The sequence below is a fragment of the Vitis riparia genome, chromosome 7, assembly GCF_004353265.1.
Source record: "Vitis riparia cultivar Riparia Gloire de Montpellier isolate 1030 chromosome 7, EGFV_Vit.rip_1.0, whole genome shotgun sequence".
Lineage (NCBI taxonomy): Eukaryota > Viridiplantae > Streptophyta > Magnoliopsida > Vitales > Vitaceae > Vitis > Vitis riparia.
The window spans coordinates 19,495,793-19,522,415 of NC_048437.1; the positions used below are offsets into that span (position 1 = coordinate 19,495,793).

Here is a 26,623-nt window from a genome sequence, read left to right on the forward strand (position 1 = left end):
AGCTCTAACAAAATATGGGAAGTGATGGGAAACCAATCATTGATCTCACTATTTATCAAAGTTTGATATCTTCTTTCCATTACTCCGTTTTTCAATGGAGTCTTAAGTGAATTTTATTAGGATATAATCTCATGCTCTCTAGGAAGAATCGAAACTATTAGACTTATCAACTCAATCTAATCAAAATGCCTTGATATGTTTACCTAATAGTTTCTCTGATTTAGCCCTAAATTCAATGAATTCATCCAAGGCATTGGATTTCCTATGTACTAGGTATACATATCCAAACCTAGAGTAATTGTCAATAAAAGTGATTAAGTACCCCTAACCCTCCCAATGCATAAACACTAAAAGTTCCATACTTGTCAATAATATTCACTAACTTAAAACATTACATGGTTCTAGTCTTTTAAAAGCAAAGGTTCTCTTAGTCATTTTATCATCTATATAGGATTCACAAACGAAAAGACCTTTAAAAATAAAAAGTTTATACTTGATCAGCCTTTAGATCCTATTTAGATTAACATGGTCTAGACTTTAGAAACAAAGTGTTTGATTAGTGCTAGGTTCATTCTTGAGATATGACTATTCTCATTACTTTGCAAAGTGATAAAGAGTCTCATAATACTAATTAAAGTCATAATTTGTGCTCCAATGACATAAATAAGGAATGAATTATGCAAATATAAAGGCTCAACTCACCTAACTTAATTTAAATTATTGCTAAGACCCTAGCCATGGATCTAATGTATATATTGAGTCAAATCTTGGGTTTAAAGGATGAACTATAAGTTGAAAGAGTCATTTTCAACCATGGTAGAGAATGAATTAAATGTACTTAAGATGAGCTCTAAGAGAGTAAAGCATGATGAAAGCTTACAAAAAATAAATAAATAAAGAAATTCATAGCATAAATGGTGACAAGTGAAGGTTATGGAAAGATTTGGAGATCAAGCAACCATAATGGAGGAGGTTTAAAGAAAATGCAATCACGTTCACATGGAAATTTGGAACTCAAAAATCTGGTAGCAACATGTACTTTGAATTTGAGGTGATATTTAGATCACTTATCAATGTTATTTTTGGCTATGCTAAGCTCAGGAAGTCAATAGTCCAACACTTCAAATAGTGCACAAATCGAAGTTGAAATAAGAAAGTTATGCATGTTAGAAGTAAGCTAGTAGTGGGTGAGTGTGAAATTCACAATGAATTTTAAACTCATCGCCTTGGTTTCAAATTGAGTATCTTCCCACACTTATGAGTTGAAATTGATTTCAAACTCACTCCAATTTCAAATTCATCCACTTATGATTGAGTTTTGAGCTCCAAAACACATCAAAACAAGTTCTAAATGCCTTCATCTAATTCAAAATGAATCATATTCATTTAGAACTTGCAATATTTGGAGTTTTTTTAGGTTGTTTATGACTTTTCTTTGTAATAAGGAAAAAACTTGAGCAACTATCCAATGGGGTAATGGCCTTGTGTCTTCAAGCCCTGATACCTAAAACAAATTGGTTATGAGTCACTGATATCTTGCTTCCTATATAAGCTAACTCAATTTTGAAAAAAAAAAAATGGAAATTTATGTTTGGGAAATCCAACCTTGTTTTACCTTGGTACCTTAGGTGAAAATTTGGGAGTTTCCAGTGGATCCCTATTGATCCATATAAAAAGAGATTTCCTAGACCAAAAAAAAAAAAAAATCAAAATAAAGTTTGTTCCCCTTTTAAGCAAAATAATGATGAAATTTTGAGTTTAAAGAAAAAGTTTTAAAAAGAATGCTATAAAAAGACACTGAATTTAAACAAAAGAGATTTAGGTGGAAGAACTAAATCAAGAGAAGTCTAAGGGAAACTAAAGGGGATTCTAAACGTAACTTTGAAAAAAAAAAAAAAAAACTATGTTTGAGGTGTCCAAGGGGGTAATGGCCTTGTGTCTTTAAGCCTTGGTGGTCAAAACCAACTAGTTATGAGTCACTGATATCTTGATTGTTGTATAAGCTAAACTCAATTTTGAAAAAAAATAAAATGGAAATTCATCTTTGGGAAATTCAACCTTGCTTTACCTTGACCTAGGGTGATGCTTGAGGGGTAAGTAGCCTACAAAGGTCCTAAATACTTGGTACCTTGGGTGAAAATTTGGGAGTTTCATGTGGATCCCTATTGAGCCATATAGAAGGAGATTTCCTAGACTGAAGAAAAAAAAATCAAAATAGATTTTCTTATTCTTTTAAACAAATGAAATTTAGGTGGAAGAACTAAATCAAGGGAAGTATAAGGAAACTAAGGAGGATGCTAAACATGGATGCATACTTATGTAAAAAAGGATAAGGTGAGTAAATTAAGAAATTACCTAATTTTATGTTCCCTTCTCAATTCCATGAAAATTTAATGGCTTAAATTATTTTGTGTAAAAGATATTGACCAAGTCACTATGCTTGTATGAACTCTATTGTGCTTGTTCCATTCATTTTATTCTCTTTATTTGCTAGGGACTAGGAAAGTTCAAGTTGAGGTGAAAAACAATCAAGTTAACACAAAAATTTGGAACTAAAAAGGTTGGTAGCAACATGTACTCCAAACTTGAAGTGAAATTTAGAGCACTTCTCAATGTCATTTTTATCCATGTTATATATCATTTTGAAGTTCGAGAAGTCAGGAGTTCAAAGTTTTAATAGTGTGCGAATTGAAGTTGAAACAATGAAGTTACACACGTTAGAATTGAACTGGAAAAGAGTGATTTCAAAATTTGCAATGAATTTCGAACTCATCATATTGATTTTAAGTCAAGCATCTTCCCACACTTCTGAGTTCAAAATTGAATTTGAACATACTTTAATTTCAAACTTAGCCACTAGTTATTGAATTTTGACCTCTAAAACACATCAAAACAAGTTCCAAATGCCTCCATCTAATTCAAAATGCATCATATTCATTTAGAAATTGTAGTATATAAAGTTTTTTAGGTTGAATTTTCTTTGTAATAAGTGGCAAATGGGTCACATGTTAGGTTATATAATTTACTATATAAACTTTCTTATTTCTAAGGTTTAGGAGTTCTCTTCTTAGAGTTTGACGTTTGTGGTGGAAGAAGGCAATAACTTTTGTTTGTTTTTTTTTCATCTTTATTTAATACCTTGTGTTTAGTTTCTTTTGATTCAACAACTTTGGTTCTGAATGTGACATTACCTCCATGAGAGGCTAGAAAGCCAATTTAAGGCTTGAAACATGAAAACCTAAGGGCTAGAAACTTAAAGGAACAATGGGTAAATAATTGTAATATCGAGATTAATGAATGGTTAGGTTACATTTTATGAATTTTTTATCTTATCCTTGTGATTTATATTAGGGAATGACATGGTAGGTTATTACCTAATACTAGTGATTCTTTTTAACTCTTGATCATTAGTTATCTTGGTCTACTCTATTGTTATCTTCCCTAAAACAAAGCTATAAGGAGTAGAAAGAGTTAAAAAGCTAGATCTTGAATCGGTAATCAATCTCATTTATTTAATGGTTTTAAGAATTGGTTTAAAAAAGAAAAAAAAAAAGAAAAATTAGGTTTCAGATGCAATTATGAGTTATAGAGCTCAGATTGATCATCAGTGACTAAGGATCCCAAAGCCCTAAGATCACCTACTTAAGAAACCCTTGTTCTCTTTGGTTTCTATACCTGAAGTTAGGTTGTGGAAAGCTCTATACTCTAATGATCATTTGAATTGAAAGTCAATATTCACATTAGTTATTAAATTAGTTTTCTTAATTTAACTCTATTTCATAAAAATCCTTTTATATATTATTTTCCTTTTAGGACTTAAGTAAAAGAAACTTATTTGACCTAGTATTGACAATTTCCATACACCAGTCCTTATGGACAATACTCGAAGTACTACAAAAGTCATAGTTGTTTTTTCTCTGGTTTGTCTTGGCTAAAGCTATTGCGTATTTAGGCTTAAGTATTTTGGCACTATAGACCTTCTACTAGCCTGTATATCTTACATTACAATTGAAGTTATGGTTAGTACAATCCCATCATGTAACCTTCTCACTTGTAGAAAATCCTATAAAGAATTACAAATAGTGGACTTGGAATCTATCCACCATAACTGGTGAAATCCACCACTATCTATATTCAACAATGAGTATATGATGTGTACTTTTCTTTTCCTTAGTTAATCCAAGCATTCGCTTTCTAGTGTTCCAAAAGGTTATGAAGGAATCAATTGTCTTTAAGCTTGCTCTCTTATTCCTCCTGAACTTTTTGTATTTGGTATTATCATTCTTCTTCTTGGTAGAAAAACCTAAAGAGCCCTCGACTCTTATATGAAAACCTTTATGATCTATGAGAATCTCCTTATGTTGTGATAACTAGATCCTTTAATACCTTATACCTGGATTAGGTTAGGTACATGAGAAAACTTTCCTAGGCTTTCTAAATTCTATGCATAATGGAAACAAGCATAATTTTAAACAAAACGGATTTAGATTGTGCAACAAAAAACATTACCTTCGATTTGGACATTCTCAAATTGATTCATTTATGTGAAAAGTATATTTGTAGTCATAGGAAGTCTCATAGACCCACAATCTTCCATTTGACCCTTCCTTGATCTTAGCACACTTTTCGTGGGGGGAAGAGATGGTGGAAGCTATGACTCTCTTTCTCTCTGGAGGTTGAAGACAACTTTATGGAAACCTTAACCCCTAAGAGGTATTTATAGGTTTCCTAATTAGGCTTGAGTCACTTAATCTAGTCCAAAATGGGTTCTAATTGATTAATTAACCTCATAGGGTCATCTAATTAATCAATTAGCCTAGTCTAGAAACTTTGTTCACTTATCCTTGTGCAACCTTGTGTGATTACCAAAATATCCTTATGTACAAAAGTGAACCTAAGACCAATCCACTATAGACCATGCCATTAAAGTGTATGAACTTGAGTGGGGACCACTGTGACCCATGGGACAGTATTGGCTCCCTTATAATCCAATTCTGAAGTTGATTTAACATTCCACTATAGAAAATCAACTACACTCCAATAGCTATTTAAATAACAATAAGACACTAAGTGGTTTCATTACTTGCTATCCGTTATGTTTAGTCTCCACATGAGTTGGTGTCTGTAGTCCAACAAAGTGAAAACTATCAGCCTTTTAAGATTACCTCTATTATACTTGAGTTACAGATCTATCTGTTATGTGTTCAACTGACATGTCTTAGCCCTTAAAGAGCATATGTCAAGTTCTACTTAAGGAATTACTATGACTATAGTTTACATGAACACACCTCCTTAGGATCACCCAAGAGAACACTCTGTCTCAATTCCATGAGATATCATGGTGCCTCTATTGAGAATACCTATTAATACTAGCTTTCATCAATAATGACTCAATCCATGGAGAATATATGATGAACTTATGATCCCATGTCACTACTAATTTTAGCACAAGCTCAATATTCTTTCAAGGTTGAGAAACAATACAATGAAACAACTTGATGAAATTATGACAACTTGATCGCCTTAAGTCATCACTCATCATAGGTCTTATCTAATGTGTAATTGTACACACTAGTACACTAACCATGGGAAACCCATTTCGATGGCCAAGACTAGTCATCCCTCCAATTAAGAGGCAATTCACTATAGCCTCTAAAGGGTTACCCAAGCCCATGAACCGCTTGTGAGCGAGTTATCTACTTACAAGGAACTTGTGACGTGGATCTTCTATGCAACTCCTAAAGCACCGAAGTCATGTACAATGCAAACGATAAAAGTTAGAATGCTTATAAGGTATAATGCATGTAATTAGGATAGATAAAAATAAATTAAAAATTATTAATAAATAATAAAATCCAAAAGTTCATTACATCATGTCATGCTTTTAAGGGCTTTATCCTAACACCTTAGTCATCCCAAACAAATCTAGTAAGGTCTCTAAGATCATATAAAACTTGGCATTCATAATAGTCCTAAGGGAAACTTTTCTAGTTGACATGCCCTGATTACTACTCAAAAAGTGTTATTTCATAGCTTGTAATTAACTCTTTTAAACACTTTTGAGTAGTAGTTATCACCTTTTAACCCAATTAACATATTAAGGACCCTTGCAATCAATTCTAATAAAATTGTGTTAAGTTTTGGTGTTTTGATAGCTTTTTGATCACCAAAGCAATCCGAGATTGAGGAGAGTTCTTTGAAATCCATGGTAAAGATGTTCGGACAGGATGGCGGCGGAACGTGGGCTGTGGCAGGCTGTCGGAATGACGTGGCAAGACTTGCTCACTTTAAAATGATCCGGACAGCATATCCGGATAGGATATGTTATCGTCCGGGTGTGATGTTCACGAGTGTCGTGTGCTTCTCCCTGAGGGAGTCCGGTTAGGGAAGCGCGCCACATGTCCTCCTGGGGAATCCGGATGGAGTTGCTCCGGATAGCCATGTGCACTCCGTGTCATCCGGGATAAGGGTCCCTACACCTTGCACACGCAGACGGTCCTCCTTTGCGCAGCATAACCCATTCTACCCGGGGAAGAATTCAATCCGGCTGACATTCCACCTTCTCCGGATATTTCACATCCGGAATTCCGTCCGCCGACATTTCACATCCGGATATCTCACAGCCGAATGGGAGAGGAGGACGTTTCAACTTCTCTGGTCAGACATATCCGAATCCTCTGATAGCGCTTACCCAGAGAGTTTTTCTCTCAGTATACAGTGCCGCGGTGTTCTCCTGAAGCTTCCTGATATTTCCGACCGACATCTTGAGATATTTTGCTTTAGATATTTATTGTTTAAATCCCCAAAGTCTCCTTGTAACCCACCTATTATAGGATTCCTTAGTCTTTATGTAAGAAAAGGGTGAATAACCTCATATATATAGTTTGTAATTTTCTTTAGAATGAATTATTATGTAATCAGTGGAAGGAAGAAATATATTTTAGAGAGCACTTGCTCTGTTTTTCCTTCATATATTTGTTTTCTCATTAGTTTTCTTTCTAGCCAAACAAGCTCCGAGGAAGTTTCCTCAGAGAATGAGTGGCTAGACTTTTAGTTCCTTGGAGTTAAGGTTGCCTGGAAAGGTTCTAACTGCAAGAATTAGTAGCTTTGTGGTTTCAGCCATTAGTGAAGAGAAAGTGTGATCCTTTAATGATTTCTATGTTTTTAGTTAACTTAAAACAACTTCAATTCACTTGAGCCAACACTTGGTAAGGCAAGTGATCTCCGTCCATGGAGATGCACTAGTTTACCTCTTGCGAGCTTTTGGGAAGTGACTTGAAGGTAGGATTTTCTAGAATTGCCAACACTTGGTAAGCTTTTAGACTCTAAGGAGACATCCATTAGTTATCTCTTGCCAGCTTGAGAAGGGAAGTCCAAAGTTAAAGATCACCTTGAATGGCAAATGCTAGGTGAGAGGCACGAGCCATTGCAAGTTGCATCAGTGAGAGGGAATTAGAGCTGAAATCCATTTAAAGGATACATCTGTATAGCACCGGTTAGAGAATCGACTATATGTTAATTCTCTAATGCGAGGAAATGAACCAAATGACCGGAGCTCTGTTTTTGCATAAGGAACCTCCCCTGTGAACCTAAACCTCCAAGGAATGTTTTTCTTTATAAGTAATTTCCATTACTTTCTTTTTAGTTAGCTTTAAACAAAACCTCATTTAAACAAAGTTTGTGTTTCATTTCTTAAGCTAACTTTGAAATGAAAAAGCACCAATTTAACTTTGAATTGGTATCAGTTGAGAGTTGAAAACCCTTCCCAGTGAACGATCCTAAAGCCACTATGCTATATTAGCTAAAGCTATCCTAATGCATGGTGATATAGGTTATAAATTTTATTGATTACTCTCTCAATCAAAGAGCACCAGCTGGACATGAATCAGCTGAGACACCAATTGGGAATGAATCATGCCCTTATCATCAAATAACCCTTGCAGACTAAAGAATGAATATCAAAGTCCTTGGTAAAAGACATGTGTTGCTATTACAAGACATTATCCAAAGATCCAAGTATGAGACACTTGGTCTTTTGATCAGTCTAATGCTACCTTTAATAAACCACTCTTTCTTCCTGCTAGGTTTATTCACAAGGAGTAGCTAGCTCCAGCTAAATTAGCTTTTATTCTATTAGTTACTAAATCTAGAATAACTTGTTCAACTTAAAAGATTAGTTGGACTTGGTCTAATAACTCATTGTGAGAAAGCAAGTGATGATTAACATACATTATATCTATAACAAAGAAAACAACCATGTATATAATATAATTGAGCATTCAAGGCAAATAATTGTTTAAAAAAAAGTAGAGCTCTTAGAAATACATTTCCTTTTACAAAGTATCCTTGTATTCTATGAATCAAGCCTATAGTGGGTAGGTTATGACCTTATTACTAGTTAAAGACCCTTTCAGATTAATCTCTCTACCTTAACCATGGAAGGTACTTGAGGTAAGATCAACATACCTTAATGTTTGACCCTTGGACTATATAAGTGGGATCATGGTGGGTGATTCGACCACTTTATATCCAAGTTAAGTGTATAACTATTATCTTTAACATCAGTTTCATAAAGGGAAGAACCCCATCAACGGGGTGGTCTCTCCTACTATTAACATATCTAGTCTCATCAAATCAGAGAATCCATATCCCTTAATTCTTAGGGTATAATCCACTTATTGAGTGATAATGAACCCAAATCAAGATGGGCTCGACAATAGAGGCCATGGACTTGCCTAGGGCCGTCTCCTACTTAATATTTTAAATTAATTAAGAGTATTAAAAATAATAGTAATTACTCTGATGAATAAATTATCTTCTTTGAGAATTTCCAAAAAATATTTATTTCCTACTTGGAAACTTAATGTAATAGAAGAATGCCAACATGAAAAATTTAAATTTCCATGAGAGTATTTTATCCAAAAATAAATTTTGATAGAATCTCTATTCTCAAATTTTAAAATCTATTTTCATAAAAAAAAAACTTTTCCTCTTACACAATTCCAATTAATAAATATTTTATCCAGGAAATATTTTCAAAGAAATTTATTTCCATCAAATTACTAAGTATTTTTTGATAATAACCTTTAATGGTACATTATCTTTAATGAAAATAATCATAATATTTATTTCTTAATTGGAAACTTTAGTGTAATAGGGAAATCACCAATTTATTAGATTTTGAAAATCTTGAGAGCACCTTATCTAAGACAGGAACTTTAACTTCTCACATTAAAAATCCTTGTAATGATTACTTTCCATATTCCTACACCTTTCCAATTTAATAAATATTCTTATGGAATTTAATTTTTATAATAATTTATTCCATTAAAATTACCAAAAAAATTACAACCTTTAGTCATTCCTTAGTGGATAAAATATTTTCTATGAAAAACTTCTACAAAAGTTTATTTCCTAAATGGAATTACACATTCTATTTTAAAAAGTACTTTCAAAATATTTTATTCCCAATTAATTCCTAAAACTTCCAAAAATATTTTGGTTACCCTTCTTATCATAAATTCCTATCATGAGATTTTCCAAAACCTTTATTTATTACCCCAATTGGAACATTTGTGTGAAAGGAAAATTTATCTCAATTTCTTTATCCTTTAACTTTCCTTATCTAAATTACTCGAATAGGTGGCTTGAGATAGTAAAATTTTCCTATTCTTGTGATCTTTAAGGACTTAATCCCAAGAATATATTGTGTCTCTAACAAATCTTTCCTTTGGAATTGAGTAGATAACCAAATCTTAACTTATGATAGTAAACTTACATCATTTCCAATGAGTATAATATTATCAACATATAAGATTAGAATACCACTATGCCTCCTTACATCTGCTTGAAAGACTGATCTTCATTTTGATCAGATTCAAGATTCTTAATTTCCTAATAAAAAAGCTTGCTCATGAGTGTGATGCTTGCTTTAATCCTTAAATTGATTTGTGCAACTTGCATAGCAGATACTCCTGGCACTTTTGCCATGAAACCATCTTGTTGCGTCATATAGATGCTTTCATCAAGATAACATTCAAGAATGGTGTCAAGACATCCATTTTTCATATCTCATAATTGAGATGCACCATAATGATAAGAGTATTCTAATGTATTTGAGCATGGATACTAACAAAAAGGTTTCATCACAATCGAAACCAAGTTTTTGATTATAATCGTTGCCTACAAGCCTAGCCTTATATATCTCAACTTTTCCATCTACTCCTCTTTTCATGTTGTACACCTACTTGCACCCTATAGGTTTTATTTCTTCATGTGCCTCTATTAGATTCTAAACTTTGTTAGAATACATAGATTTTAATTTTGCCTCCATATCTCTTTATCATAGATGAGCATCAACATCACTCATAGCTTCATTGTAAATTATGAGATCGATCTCATGTTCCTTTGGAGTGACCTAGAAAGACTCTCCCAAATACATAAACCTATTTGGTTGTATGACAACCCTCCTACTACGACAAGTCTCTTGTGTACTAGAAATGTTAGGAATGATTGGTGTTTAAACCTTCATATCCATGGTTTTTTATGCTATTATGCGAGTGTCTTGTAGTGTTCTTTAGTTTATATCATGTCTTGTGTGAGTGTTTATCTAAGTTGACAATTCTGGAAAAAATTCCTAAGTGTCCCCTAACTCGGTTTACTAATCCCTCTTCAGACTACTTGACTTTGAAGTCTAAGACTTTGCTAAGAGGCCAAGGCATGTAGCTGAGTATGTGGTGATTAAATGTTAATCAACCCTATTTTTCATCTTTAAATGAGTTAAGAAATCTAGGAGAAATAGTTTTTGGTGCAAGGCTTTTATTCCCTTATTTCTGGATCAATCTAGGTGTAGGGGCAAATCGATCCAACTAACCTGATTCTAAGATCAATTTCCAACCCTTGGATTAAGGGCTTTATTCTCATTTAAAATCAAACCTTCTCCCATTTCTGGAAGAAGAGAAGCTGCAACAGTCGTTCTTGTTCTCCTCATTCTCTTTTCTCTTTGAGGTTGCTTTCTCCAAGAAAATTCCATCCAAGTTTTCCAAGAAATTTTTCTTAAAATGGATTTTTTGAAAATGAACATGGGTTGATTTTTGAAGCATTCATATCTCATTCTCTTGGTTTTGTGTAAAAACCCATTTTCTTTTTGTGACGATTCAAGAAGAGACCGAGATTGAGCTTGGTGCAGATTCCCAAGTGTGCTTCGAAAGATGAAGGTGAGAAGTTGAAAGTGAAGGTACTAGTCAAGTGGTCCGGGAAGGATTGGTTGGCTTGAGATAGGTAAATTCTTGTACTCAGTTTTGATTCTTCATAGTGGAGTTTTTCAATCAGTGGTAGGTCGTGATTTTTGATATCTTCGGAGATTTTCCACATAAATTTATGGTGTCACATTGTCTCTCTTTCTCTTCTTAGCATCAATTTGTTCAGCTTTAGCAATTTGTTAAAATTTTGATTGATGAAAAGAAATGGCAATGAATAATCTTTGAAGTTGTTTCTGATTGTTGATCATCGACATTTTGAGGTATATTGATCTTACATTTATCTCATTTTAGTTTAAGTTGATTTGAGTTTGGGAGTGTTGGATCATGTTCATGTGAATTTCATTTTAATATTGTTAGGGAGTGTTGTTGCATTCATATATGCATGTGATTTATAATTTGTGTTTTTGAGAATGTGTGAAGAAAAAAATATTCAAAAAGTTTCAAGGTTTGCAAATTTGAGTTAAGATTTTTTTTTAATTGCTCAAAACACCTATTCACACCCGAGATTATTTTGTGACAATAAATTTGCCATTGACATTGCCCACAATCTTGTTCAACACAACAAAACAAAACACATTAAAGTGGATAGACATTTCATAAAAGAGAATATAGATAGTGGATTGATTTGTACTCCATACGTCTCAACTAATAATCAACTTGCTAATGTGCTCACAAAATTAAGAACATAGCAATATGGTATTCCAAGGACTTATCTCCAAGCTGAGAATGAAAGATGTATACATTCACAAGCTTGAGGGGAAGTGTTGAATGAGTGTTGGAAAACATGATGGTTGACATTCCTAGAATTATGTGATAATGGTTGGGGAATCCCACTGATATAGGAATGAGTTAGAATTCCACTAATATAAGAGTTTGTTTTTAGGAAGAGTTAGAATCCCACTAAAATAGGAATTTGGTTTTAGGAAGAGTTACCTATTTTAATGAGCTTTGTAATCTTTATATATAAGTGTGTCAAGGTTTCTTTCAAATAATACAATTGACTCAATTTTTCTCCCAAATCCACACAAACATTAAAATAAGGTTTTATGTGTGACAATGAACAGCTTTCATTTAGTTGAACAAAATACATGAAGAAATGGAAAAGGGATGATGAAGTTGAAAGAAGATGTACAGTAATTATTGATTTTGGAGGACAACCGATGAGCTAATTTGCCGCTGAATTAGTTAAGGGGAATGTCAAGATATTAAAAATTTAGTGGGCACATCACCTTTCAATAATATATATATATATACACACAACAGCTTCTTTTGGTATCTCCTGCTTGCCAACAATTTGAATTTAAAGTATACATAATAGCCTTACCTAATTTGTTCCGTGTACTCATCCCAATGCTATTGATTATTGAGAGAATTAGCATTACTGATTAAAATTGAATCATGTTTGGCCAATCAGATAACCCTATCAGGACGGAGATGAGGTCAAGAATACCCCGAACTTGTGTCTACACCAAACTCCCCTGCCGGCTACACAAGCTGACCATCAAATTCATATGCATGACGCTCTCAGGCATTAAGGCCACCTGGCCAGCATAAAATTTTGCCAATTACGCACGGCATACGCCTCATCAGACTGCACCCAATAAGCCACATCAAGCCGTTATCAACTAACCAGCAATAAATTTGATGGTCAAATGTCAAAGCGAGGCGCCAACCTCTGTGCACACTCAAAACAAAAAGAATATATCAATACGAAACGCAAAAGGACTGGTTCAAAAGACAACTGACTGAATTAATTCATCATAAACCCTCATATAATAAGAGCTGAGCTAATGAAAATTCACTTTTTAATCTATAGAAAATTAACACTACAACTGATGCTTGAAATATACAGGAATCCCTTAAAGAAGTACATTTTTGATCTTCCAACCCTGTAACATAAAGTACAAAACAAATATGCGTGCTAGCTAATTGACTAATACTGGGTTTTCCATGAATGGAAGTATTTATTTGTATTTTCTTCTGTTCTTTTTATTAAAAACCTCAACCCAAATGTCCAGTTCTAAAACTTAAATGGAATTGAAAATTTGCTGTCCAGGTGATAATATCAGTTTCGGATCAAACTGAGCTTTCCTGTCTTCAAAGGTCCTCCATTTCGGGCCGAAATGATTCATCCAATCTTCCTTGGTTGTGTAGCGGGAAAGGTACCGCTTAATCTTGATACCCGCTTTATCACAAAACTGGAGTATTTCTTTGTTTTGATTCTCCAAGGGTTCCCAGTCATCAGCCCCACTTGAATGCAACAATCCTACAGTGTAGAATATATCTTCATCTGGTATCACTGCAGACGTCCTATCATCCCACCTGCCATTTATATAAAAATTTCAATCACATATGTTATTCAGATTTGAGAGAAAAGTTATAATCAATGATCTATTTTGACATTAAACAAGATAGCTTGGTGGTTCAGAATTTTACTTGTTTCGGATCATTGGGTAGACGAGGAATGTTCCAGTGGTCTGGTTTATTTTGGGGAGAATGTCCCTGAAGACACCTGAGTTGAAGTCTGAGATACGGGATCCCGGAACAAAGAGATTCAGCCATGGATGAGGAACATCCCACAGTCCTTTTGCTCGAAGATTTAGCTCTTCGCTATGAACTCGGTTTAGAAAATCTACTAAGGAGACATCTTTTGTGAAAACAAAACCAGAAAGGAAATTCAAGCCTTTAAGCAGATCCTGGAGTTCCTATAAAGACAATCATTCTCAAGTCAAGTATGGCCCAGTATATATATGCTTAACCTAGCAGATATATACATGTATAGGTAATAGGAATAACAGAAATTCATTAGCTATATATGTACCTCATCAACTGTATGGCTTGTGAGTTCATCGTAATACTTGACCACTTCAAGGCAGTAGATGATGCCATTCTTGGATATTAGTGAAGATATTCTCGGGTATTCAGAGGGTGAGAAAGAGGATCTCCAGTTATTAGGAGAACTATTTTGCATCAAGAGTGAACCTTCCAAATAGTCCAGTCCATTGATTGAAATCAAATGTTCTTGGTCTCTAGAAAATGTGGAGAAGTCATCGTAAAGCATCTGTATCCATTTTACCTGCAATCAAATTGGCCATACTAATTAAATGAGGAACACGAGTAAAAGGGTTTTCCAAAGTACTGCTCTTGCCTTGTTTCAGTTATATATATATATTAGTCATATATCATCTACTGGGTTCATTTGCTTCACCCTTACTCTTTTTGGTGCCGGTTTTAGAGCGATCCTTGCTCTTATTATAATCCCAAACTGCCCGAGACCTCCTAAAACCGCAAAAAACAGCTCGGAGTTTGTGTCTTTGGAACAAGTCACAAGTTCCCCTTTACCTGAATCAAACAAAATGCTCACTTCATCAGGAAAATGAAGCAAACTCTAAACATCTGATGCATGCAGGTAATTAATAGGAGATCTCTTGAATGGAAATTTTTGTCCCACATTTGAAACTAATTGCATGCAACCATTTGATTAAAATTTGTGATAATTCTTAAAGGCATATGGTACCTAAGGCACATCTTCTATCCATACAATGAGAATGAGGAGGATAAGGGTAAATATTATACCAGTAAGAACATCCATTTCATAGACGTTGCTGATCTGAGGACCATGGCGGAATGTCTGGCCGCTAATTCCGGCATTAGAGAGTGTACCACCAATTGTTAGGTTCAAATAGTCAGTCCACGACACTGGTGCAAGTCCATGTTTGAGCGTAGCTTGCAGCACATCAATCCATAGCTGCTCACCCCCAGCATCAGCATAGGAACCCGATATCGGATTCTTGGTAACCCTAATTCCGCTTCCACGGCTGCAGTTATTTAACGATCTCATCTCCACCACAACCCCATGAGGAGCCATGGCTTGTCCGCGGAGGGAATGGCCTTGGCCCCTGGCGGCTATGCTAAAAGGAAAGGAACGATTATAAGAGAACTTGACTAGAGATGCAATATCTTCTATGGAAGAAGGATAAAGAACTGCAGCTGGATTTGGCGGATGAACAAGTTTGCCAAAATCCCTAGAGGTCATTCTAGTGGCATCGGGATCCACCCTGAGTCGGGACGCAATATCGAGGGACTGGAGTTCATTTGGGAGCACATCAGGCCATGGTCTCAACCCTATGCTTGATGTAAAATGGCTTAAAACAATGATGATAATGAAGGAGGTTGAGATTGGACAACTCCTAGCCATGGAAGAAAGGCGTAAAGAAGAAGTTGGTGGAGGGAGAAGCAGGAAAGGGGGTATTTATAGAGAAGGAATTTGCAAGAAAACTAGCATGAAATCTTGGTTGGCAGAGAAGATCTTTGGTATTTGGCTTGAAAACGAAGTCGGGCCTAGCATGTATGTTTTTCCAGAGATACGCAATGACGACCGTTGGGATTCCATTCCCATTCATTAAAATACCATGACTTTCACGTTAAAAACAAATGAATCGTGACTTGTGGCGATTGATCAAATTTCAAAACTCGTGAAGTTGAATTAAGTTTGAAAATTTTGAAAATCAACTTTGTTTGTTTGAAATTTGGCTTTCTTGTTACCAAACCACGATACGAATTGAATCAAACCTACATTTAAGATTTATGTATAATTATTTAATGTTTAATACTTTTTTTTATATGAGACTCCACTAAAATTTACACAAATTGATTAGGAAATTTCCATGGTAACATTTTAATATCATATCCAATTTTAATTTATTTAAGTGCTGACGTATATGACTAAATTTAGATTGCTGAACTGAACCAAAAAAGTTTGAAACTTTTTTAGGACTCATTCAACTTGCTTTGTTGTCAAAATCAGTGACGGTAAACAAGGATCTGCTGAGATTTTCTTGTGGAATTGATCAAGGCATTGCGATGTTTTCAATCAGATTTCATTTTTCAAAATTACAGATTTTCTCTTCACTTGGAGATTCTTTAATATGGGTTTTTCCATGATAGAATCACACGTTGTGGACATCACCAAGATTTTTCTACGTTCAAAGATTTTGTTTGTATCCATCCAAAGATACATGCAAATCAACAATGTGGAATTTAAGATCACACAGCAACCCCACATTGTCTTGTTGAATCATCAACACCTCAAATCTCAAGTATTCTAACAAGTAATGAAGATATTTTTAAAGCTTAATAATTTTCTAACAAATTGTAAAAATAATTTCACATTTAATTATTTTAAAAAGTCAAAACCATATATAATAAGTTTAAATTCCCAACGTTTTAAACATGTATTTAAAATAAATCAACAAGGGCATATGAAAAGTAAAAGTCAACAACAAACTAATATTATTTACATTGAACCTTCCCAGATTAATCCTTCAATACAACAATAAAGACTTCCATCAGAGCCAAACAAATATTTCTAGTCTAAGATCAAGCATATATCTATTTTGTGGGTAATAATCAATGATTTGTGATTACATATCATCAACTCAAATACCCGATCAAAATATAATCTTTTTGACCATATGTTCGAAGATGTCACATTGGTTTAAGGGTAGTCATTGGTTAGTCTCATCATCAGATAAAAAGTTATAAATTACTCAATAATGTCAAATTTCAAGTTATATAATTTATGTAGTCAATAGGTTGAATTGGATTGAATAATGTTAAATTACCATCGATATGTTATCTAAACGTGATTATTTCCCATTTGATGTAATTATAATTTGTTTAAAATCCATTTGATGGTAATTCTAAAATGTGTTTTTAATCTAAAAAGTGTTTTATATGTGAGTAATATATGGAGTTGAATCACGGGGGCAATGATATAACATGATAATTAATGTATAGGTCAAATCATGATAATAATCAGATCAACAAAAGCAACAAATTGAAGAAGTCAAAATATGTTGTGTTTGAGTTAGTTAAGAAATGAATTAGGCAGGTCAACAATTGTATGAGTATACAAAAATAATTAATTAACCTTAATGGAAACCATTACTTTTATCATTTTTAAGTTATGCTTGCGTATCGTGTTGAAAATTCCTATTGTGACCCTTCAATGGCTTAATGAGCTAGGCATTATCATTTGATTATAGCGCATGGAATAGTGATAAGACCTTTGAGTATTCATGCCACTTATTTAAAAATAATAATAATGATAATTAATTGGAACTAAAATAACTCAATTAATTACTATTTCCCAACCCATTACTCCTGCAAAGACGCCTGCAGAAGTAACAGCTGACAATTTCGTGTATTCAGGCCTACGTGTGCCTGGTAACACCTCAACCCTCTTCAATGCCGCCATCAACTCAGCATCTGTTCATAAGTTCCCAGTCTTGAATGGCCTTGGCGTCTCCGTGGCACGAGCAGACATAGCCCCTGGCGGTGTGCTTCCAATGCACACTCACCCCGGCGCTACAGAGATAATTCTTGTAGCCAAGGGCTGTGTCACTGCTGGTTTAATTTCTTCGGATAATACCGTCTACTTGAAGACAGTCGAAGAGGGGATATCATGGTTTTCCCTCAAGGGTTGCTGCATTTCCTGGTGAATACTGGTGGGACGCAGGCACTTCTTTGGGTTAGCTTCGGTAGCCCGAGCCCTGGCCTCCAAATCCTTAACAATGCTCTGTTTGTAACTTGGCTTCTGAATTGATAGAGAAGACCACTCTTCTTGATGATGATGAAGTGAAGAGACTCGAGGCTCTTTTTGGTGGTTCTGGGTAATTCAGCTTGGCAAGAACTTGTTAATTTCTTGTCACCCTCCTATTAAGTATGTAATCACTTTAATTAGTCTTTCAAGCTATTGATTCTTTGGATCAATGGCATGTGTGGAGTTCTATATTTGGTTTTCCAGTGTGAGATTAATTACCTTGTAATAATGTTCGCATATTGGTTTGCAACATCAAATGTGGACCAACCGTTCTCACTTTAATTTGTGTTTTTTGAAAACACAAAAAACCGTTCTCAGAAACTGTTTTCCAGAATAGTTTTCAAAAATAGCAACCAAATAGGCCCTTAGTTTCTCTTTGGTAACTGCTTTTGAAAATCGTTCTAAAAAATAGTTTTTAAGAACAATTTTTGAAAACTATTTTTTTTTTTTTTATGTTTTTTAGAACAAAAGTTTATTTTGGAACTTGAAATGTATTTAACCTATTTTTTAATATTTTTAAAAATAAATTTATATTTAGTGTTTTATTTTTAATCATTTTATATGTTTTTATAATTTTTTTAAAATAGCTCTAAAAAAATGAAAACAATTTCAAACAATTAAAAAAATGTTATTTAAAGGCACTATAAATTTTGTTTTTAAGAATGAAAAATTAAAAATAACTTTTTGATTGTGAAACATGTTTTTCTTATATTTTATTTTGGAGAACAAAAAATTGTTTTCGAAAACAGTTACTAAACACAACCTTACCTTACAACTCTCTAGATGCAAGCTATATGGTAATGGCGTTTTGGGCACCATTCCTTACTTCAAGGGCTCTTTACTTCCATCTCCTGATTATCTTGAATTCATACAAGAGTATAAGTAATTAAAAGGTTTCATTTCTAATCAGCTTAAAATCTTTTAGGATATGTATAAGGCTATGTTTGGTACGTGGAAATGAATATTTTGTTTTTGTTCCTAATTTTTTTTATATGAGAATGAATTTGATGATTTTAATTCTTGCATTTTGATGCACTTAAAAATTAAAGGATAAAACGATTATTTGTTTTCATTTTAATGTTTGATTATGAAAGGAAAATATTGACAATAATACCCTTATACGTAGTTTAAAATAATTTTTTTTTATTTTAATAAAACATTCTTTAAGAGTTTTTTATTCTAAATATATAATAAAATTAAGAAAAATAATATTTACTTCATAAATAAAAATTAATCATAAAAATCTAAAGAAAATTTAAAGGTAAAATGGTAATTTTAAAATATTAGACATTATTCCCTATACCAATGGTATCAAAATACTCTTGTTGGGGATTGATTAAAATCTCATTTATGAGTAAGATTTCATTCCTACCAAAATTATATTTTATTTCATTCCTATTGTTATTAAAATTATCCAAATATAAGATAAGATAAGATTTCATTCCTACCAAAATTATTTTTTGTTTCAGTCCTATTGTTATTAAAATTATCCAAATATAAGATGAGATAAGATTTCATTCCTACCAAAATTATTTTTTATTTCATTCCTATTGTTATTAAAATTATCCAAATATAAGATGAGATTCCCTTTCTGTGGGATGTAATAACATACGTGGATTCAACATCGGTAATTTAGGCGAGGTAGTGATTTCATTTATTTTGAAAATATTTTCATGGAATAATTGTAGAGGTTTTCCATAAGAAAACTAATTCCCTTTCTTTGACTGATACAGAAATGGTGCTCCCCCATGACTAAAATGCTTCATACTATAAATACTAATTAAGGTTTGGTGCAATAGAATCAAGTACTTGGCACCACATCTATCAGACAAAATGCTTCACATTCTTGCCTTGTTTTCCTTCCTCCTCGTCTCCTCCTCCCATGCGGCGCTCCAAGACTTCTGTGTGGCGGACTTCACAGCCCCACAAGGCCCTACAGGCTACTCCTGCAGGACGCCTGCTGAAGTAACAGCTGATGATTTCGTGTATTCAGGCCTGCGTGAGCCTGGTAACACCTCAAGCATCTTCAATGCCTCCTTCAACTCAGCATCTGTTCATAAGTTCCCAGTCTTGAATGGCCTTGGTGTCTCCGTGGCACGAGCAGACGTAGCCCCTGGCGGTGTGCTTCCACTGCACACTCACCCCGGCGCTACAGAGGTAATTCTTGTAGCCAGGGGCGCTGTCACTGCTGGTTTAATTTCTTCGGATAATACCGTCTACGTGAAGACAGTCGAAGAGGGGGATATCATGGTTTTCCCTCAAGGGTTGCTGCATTTCCTGGTGAATACTGGTGGGACAGAGGCACTTATTTGGGTTAGCTTCAGTAGCCCGAGCCCTGGCCTCCAAGTCCTTAACACTGCGCTGTTTGGCAATAACTTGGATTCTGACTTGCTAGAGAAGATCACTCTTCTTGGTGATGATGAAGTGCAGAGACTCAAGGGTATTTTTGGTGGTTCTGGGTAATTCAGCTTGGCAAGAACTAGTTAATTTCTTGTCACCCTCCTATTAAGTATGTAATCACTTTAACTAGTCTTTCAAGCTATTGATTCTTTGGATCAATGGCATGTGTGGAGATCTATATTTGGTTTTCCAGTGTGAGATTAATTACCTTGAAATAATGTTCGCATATTGCTTTGCAACATCAAATGTGGACCATAAGTCTTACCCGTTTTTCTTCTTTTATATATGCTAGTGGGGTGTCACCGTGCAAAGCACGTGGGTGTATGTGAGTAGTGATGTTAATGTGTAGGCTCTACGTCTAAGTATTTAATCATATGCTAAAAAAGCTTGAAATCCCACAAGTGGCAAGATTACTTTTGTAAAACCTAGATAAAGCTACTTTTTTAAATAATCATCCTCAAAGTAAACTCTTAATTGTACTACTTCATGCTAACAAATGCTATTAATTAAAATAATATATAAAATAACATAATATGCCAATAATTCAATTTAAAATATGATATTAATCACAATGTTTATAATAAATATATAGAATATGTTATCCAATAATATTTCATTATATTAATAAAAAATTTAATTTTTTATGGTAATTTTAGATATATAAAATACCAATATTTTAATGTTTAAAAATTAATTTTAATTATTAGGTAGTGTTTGGTTTGAAAAGCATTTTTTTACTTTTCATTTTATATTTTCTTTTTCCATTTTTTAAAATACATTTGACTAAGAAAAGTGAAAACTGTTTTTAAAAAATAAAAAAATAATAAAAATTGTAAAATCTTGTGTGGTTTTAAGCCTTTATTGAGCTAAACGCTTATGGAAAAAATCTGAGCAAGATTGTATATAATTTATATACAATGTTATAAGATCTATCATTATAATGAATGATATTGATTCTTCTATAATATAAATAATGTGATATTATATATTATTTTCTAATTTTTATTTTATTTTTTACTTTAAAATATTTTAATAAAATATTCTAATATATTATAATCAATCAACTAAATTATTTTAATATAAAAATATATTCATTTATAATAATCTAATCTAATAAATAAATAAAATATTTATAAGGTATATAATATTTGTTTTCAAACATATGTAAAATAATGTTTTTTTTTTTATATTAGTATTTCTTTCATATCAAACAAAATTTTATTTCTTATACATCCCCACCAAGTCTTGTATTCTATTTTATTATTTTATTGGTTTCAACCTTTTTGAATAATTTAAATTAAATTTGGAAGTTATATATATATATATATATAGATTTATTATTATTTGTTGCATCCTTGTTCATCACCTTAATTTTTTCGAGAAAAAAAGAAGAAGGAAATAATGTTAATTATTTCTTAATATATTAGATGAGATAATTTACATTAATTATAGGATTTTTCAAAATATGTTTGTTATTAAAAAAAAATAATTTGCAGAAAAATTATTTCCTTTAAATATTACAATAATTAAAATAATTATGGCCCCTGCAATTTGCTCAATGCGTTCTCACTCGATGGTGAAACTTGCTTTTTTATTTATTTGGTGAAAATTTGATTTTTAGAAAAAGACTTGGAGTCCCACTTATTTTAATTTTTTTTAAAATGAAAAATAAAATAAGAAAGAAAACCTCTAAGTATGACTCCTAAAAGAAAAACAAGTCTGTAAAAAATCGAGTTTGTATCCAAGGATTAGGTTACTTATTGGGAAGGTATGGTGGTGAGCCGTAGTACCCCTCTAAGCCCGTATATATACAACCTCTACTAAACGAATTAAGAGATTTGTAGCAATTAATTAATTAATTATGGATATCAAGAAAAAATGAGTATGTACAAGTCATGGTGAAAATCAATATACACATAAATAATGATGAAATTTAATTACCAAAATACACAAAATAAATAACAAGATAATTATGCAAAATGATTTATTGAACTAAATAAAAAAATATTTAAAAAATTAGTTTTCAAGAAACTTCAAAGAATTTTATTAAAAATGATTTTGAATTAATGATTTCAATTTATTTATTTACAAAAAAGAAGTTTCAATTTATTTTCAATTAATGATTTGATTCAATTCATTTGTATTTAATTTAAAAAAAAAAATTATTTGCACTTATTGTATCAAAAGAATTTATTAAAAATAATATATATATATATATATATATAAGAAAGAAAAAAAAATAGAAACACAATTTCTTTTTCCAAAATCAAGTACAAAAATGTTTCAATCTTTTTTTTATCTACTATAAATTATTTGTTGTTTGATTTTATTAAAAAAATTAAATTATTGAAAAAAAAAGGTTTATTCAATTCTATTAGGACTAAAAGTAAATAAAAAAAAAACTGAAAGGAAAGTTTATTTAATTTTATTTAAAAATTGATTTTTTTCAAGTTTTATTCATAAGAGTAATACAATTTGACTACTGATTTTTTTTTTTAAAAAATGAACTTTAAAATTTTATATTTTGTTTAAAAAGAGAATTTTGCATTTTCACAATTTTATTTAAAATGGATGAATTTTATTTGACTGTCACCATTTTTAAGATTTTGTATTAAAAAAAAAATCAATTCAATTTTATTTAAAAAAAAAAAAACTGTTTACAATTTTAGTTATCTACAAAATTACTTATAATTTTATAACTTTAAATAAGGAATTTTTACTTGGTTGGAAGAAAATTGCCTTTTATTAAAAAGGATTTTTTTATTAAAAAAAGAAAGTTAGTTTTGTAGACTTGAGTTTATCCATTAAAAATAAAATAAAATAAAATAAAATCACCTAGATGACTCTCGTATTTATTTATTTTTAGGACAAAAAAATTATTAAAAAAATATTGAAAAGGGATTTTGGTTTATTAGAACTAAAAATATTATTTACAAATGATTAAATCTAGAAAAAGAGATTTAGTTTTTTTATTATTAGTATTATAAAATGAACAAATAAATAAATAGATAAATTAAAAAAAATCTATAAGCAGAAACATCATTATTCGGTTATCATTAGATTTACACAATAATCCGAAAATTAGAAATAATACAAAATAAATGAATGACTAAATAAACAAATGAATAAATAAATTACTGCATACACAATAATAACTGAACTAATAAAAATTTAAAATATTTACAAGGATATGAAACGAAATGAATCATATACATACACCAGTATATATCAAAATGGCATGTAGAATAAATCCATTATATACAAAAAGAAATAAAAAATAAAATAAAAACAAAGAGGAGGACAGGGATAATCGGTATACCCTTTACAATGCAATCCCAAATCTAGTGGCTCTCCACAACTTCCTCAACAAAGCTTAGAAATACCAACAAACATCTCACAGACAAAAAAATGCAAAGAAAATACAAAGAGAGTTTTTCCAGAAAAATCCAGAGAGTTGTCCTCCTTAGCCATCATTTCTTCCCCTTTTCCCCTTTCTCTGACTGCAAGATGATCCCTTTATCCACAAATCAGGTTCACCAACTTTCTTCCCATGCCCATGCCTTGCCTCAAACTGCTCCAACTGCTCCTAATCAACACTGCACCTCTCTTCCCACTCTCAGCAACAAAAAAAAAAAAAAAAAACACCACAACCATGTATTAGCAAAAAGGGTCAGGCCCAATACAAATTTAATAAATACACCAGCCCAAATCCAACTAATATAATAGGCCCAAATTTCAATCACCAACAACATATGGGCCCAAAATCCATACCAATAAACAAATTAGGCCCAAATCTCATAATGTCAAGTCAAAGACAAAAGCAAATCAAAATAAAAATAAAAACAAATGAGAAAAATAAAATAAAATGAAATAATAAAAAAACAAATAAGTAAATGAAATCTTACCTATCTCCTAACCCACGAACAAAAATGCAACAATTGATGGCCATGAGGAGTGACAATGAAGACATAGGCATGTTTGTGGCAGTGCATAAAAGAAAAAAAAAAAAGGTAAAAATAAATAAAATAAAATAAATAAAAATAAAATAAAAACTTAAAAGAGATAAAAATGGGAAATATATAGTTAGGGAGTGAGGGGGACGACGATTAGAAGTGGTGCGAATAGTAGCACCGTCGACAACAACTTGGCGGTGGTGGAGTTGATGAAGAAATGGAAAGAAAAAAAGGAAAAAAAAAAAGAGAAAAAGAATGAGAAGGGATGGAGGTTGTGAGTGGGCAGTAGAATGGGGAAAAAACAAAGGCTTTTAGGGTTTGACTTTTGGAATTAATGGTGGAGATTAAAAAGGAAAAAGAATGGCTAGGATTAGTTCTCACATATGGGTATGGAAAGTTGGGCCTAGGTTGGGCAAAAATTAAAATAGAATGAGCCCAAATAAACACAATCAAAATAAGCCCTATAAATGAATAATAAATAAATAAATAATAGTAAATAAAAATAAAATAAAATAAGTGAGAATGTATATGAGACAAATTTTGGGGTTTACAAATATGCCCCTCTTCGGTAGAGTTCATGAGTAAAGTGAGTGTATATACAAGCAAAACGAAGTGAACTCTGCTAAAAAATAAGAAAAACCACCAAATTTGTCCCAATATGACACAACCTCTCTTAAACCAAAACAAGAACAAAGAGACTCTAAAACCCTACAAAAATGAAATGGTAAGAACGGAAACTCCTAAGGTGCCCCTAAAGTTATACTATGGATCTAGATTCTCTCATAAAAGTCTCCAAAAGTGACTCAAAAATCGATGTCTAAGTCGAGTAGCAGTTGAACCACTAAGGAACATAGAAACGAGTACAAAGGGAAAAACCATACATGTACCATACGAGGACACAATGCATAGAGTATCCAACAATATAACTGAAACATGTGTTATGAGTTGAAAAGACCATGTCATGTGCCATGGAGGAGGGGAAACGTTATAATAGCATGATAAAGAAGTGATAAGCATAATGTAACGAAGTGAGGAAAAGAGCAACGAGTGCAAAGCTATGAGGACAAGGTGCGCATTGCTAATGAATATGAAATGAACAGCACTGGGCTATGATGCAATGAATAGCTCGAGGCTGTGGATGCAATGAACAACTTAGGGATGTGGATGTCATGAACAACTCAAGAAGAGGGGCACTATATGCCCAAAATGGGAGATTGCGGTTTACTACTCCAAGTCAAACCACTAAAGGATGTCCAAGATGAGGGTGATTAACTCACTAAAAATGAGGATCTAAATGCCTCGAAGGAGTGGGATACCCCAAATGAAACTCAAAGGAAATGAGTAGCGCTAATGAAACTAAAAAAATGAAAAGATGTTCCAACTAAAATTGAAAAGATAACAAACTCATAACTAACTGCAATGAACAGCTCTGGGTTGTGGATTCAATGAACAACACCGGGTTGTAATGAAATGAACAACTCTAAGATGTGGGCACTGTATGCCCCAAAAAGGAAGATTGCAGTCTGCGACTCCAAGTCAAATCACCAATGGGTGACCAAGATGAGGAAAAGATCAACTCACTAACAAGAATGATCGAAATGACTAAAGGATGGGGGTATGCCCCAAATGAAACTCAATGATAAAAGGATGACATAAATGAAACTAAAACGAGAAAATGCCCTAAATAAAACTGAAATGATAACAAACTCATAACTAATGTGCAATGAACAACTTTGGGTTATGGATGCAATGAACAACACTAGGCTGTAATAAAATGAACAACTATAAGATGTGGGCACTATAAGACTAAAGAGGAAGGTCGTGGTCTGTTGCTCCAAGTCAAATCACCAATGGGTGACCAAGATGAGGAAAAGATCAACTCACTAACAAGAAGGATAAACAAATAAAAAAAAAATAACTAGATAAATAAAAGTGATTGATAACAATAAAAATAAATTAAAATAAATAAATAAAAATATAATAAATGATTAAATAAAGGTGATTGATAATAATAATAAAAAAGGAAAATAAATAAATAACTAAATGAGATAAATGAGTCATGCAACCATACAAGTCAAGCTAAGAATGCCTAATGGGCTAAGTGGGCCTAAGTGAACCTAGATGGGCCTAAGGTGTTTAAATGGGTCTAAGTGAACCTAGACGGGCCTAAGGTGTCTAAATGGGCCTAAGGTGGTGCCTAATGGGCCAAATATACCTATACAAGCCTAGGGTGAGACTAGGTGGGCCTAACTAAGTCTAACCTAGAGTGCACCTAAGTGAAGCCTAATCTAAACTTGAAGGGCAACCAAGGTCATAATATGGAGCCAAATAAACCCCTCAACCAAAGTCTCCAAAGTGACTCAGAAAATATAAGATACATGAGTAGTAATGGACAATCAAAGAAC

General features: G+C 32.6%; 2 protein-coding genes and 1 pseudogene across 2 annotated transcripts; 2 read left to right on the forward strand and 1 right to left on the reverse strand.

Annotated features, from left to right (window-relative positions):
* Positions 1 to 12,987: 12,987 nt before the first annotated feature.
* LOC117917767 (cytokinin dehydrogenase 3-like) lies at positions 12,988 to 15,478 on the reverse strand. The gene is made up of 5 exons (XM_034834152.1): positions 14,838 to 15,478; positions 14,476 to 14,603; positions 14,083 to 14,337; positions 13,698 to 13,966; positions 12,988 to 13,583 (listed from the first exon to the last, which is right to left on the reverse strand). The coding sequence occupies exons 1-5, from the start codon at positions 15,457 to 15,459 to the stop codon at positions 13,289 to 13,291; spliced, it is 1,569 nt and encodes a 522-aa protein (XP_034690043.1). The 5' UTR covers positions 15,460 to 15,478; the 3' UTR covers positions 12,988 to 13,288.
* LOC117918135 lies at positions 15,458 to 18,093 on the forward strand (annotated as a pseudogene).
* Positions 18,094 to 19,698: 1,605 nt separating this feature from the next.
* Positions 19,699 to 20,420, forward strand: LOC117919354 (auxin-binding protein ABP19a-like). The gene has a single exon (XM_034836535.1). It carries the CDS (start codon positions 19,699 to 19,701, stop codon positions 20,326 to 20,328), a length of 630 nt encoding a protein of 209 aa, XP_034692426.1. The 3' UTR covers positions 20,329 to 20,420.
* The last annotated feature ends 6,203 nt before the right edge of the window (positions 20,421 to 26,623 follow it).

Bases quoted from the DNA above. Each gene is read 5' to 3' on its own strand.
- LOC117917767 (XM_034834152.1), bottom strand. From the start codon at position 15,459: ATGGCTAGGAGTTGTCCAATCTCAACCTCCTTCATTATCATCATTGTT. The intron at 14,604-14,837 runs GTATAATATTTA...TGTTTGATTCAG, and splicing joins TGAAATGGATGTTCTTACTG to GTAAAGGGGAACTTGTGACT. The intron at 13,584-13,697 runs GTAAAATTCTGA...TATAAATGGCAG, and splicing joins TACCCAATGATCCGAAACAA to GTGGGATGATAGGACGTCTG.
- LOC117919354 (XM_034836535.1), top strand. From the start codon at position 19,699: ATGCTTCACATTCTTGCCTTGTTTTCCTTCCTCCTCGTCTCCTCCTCC.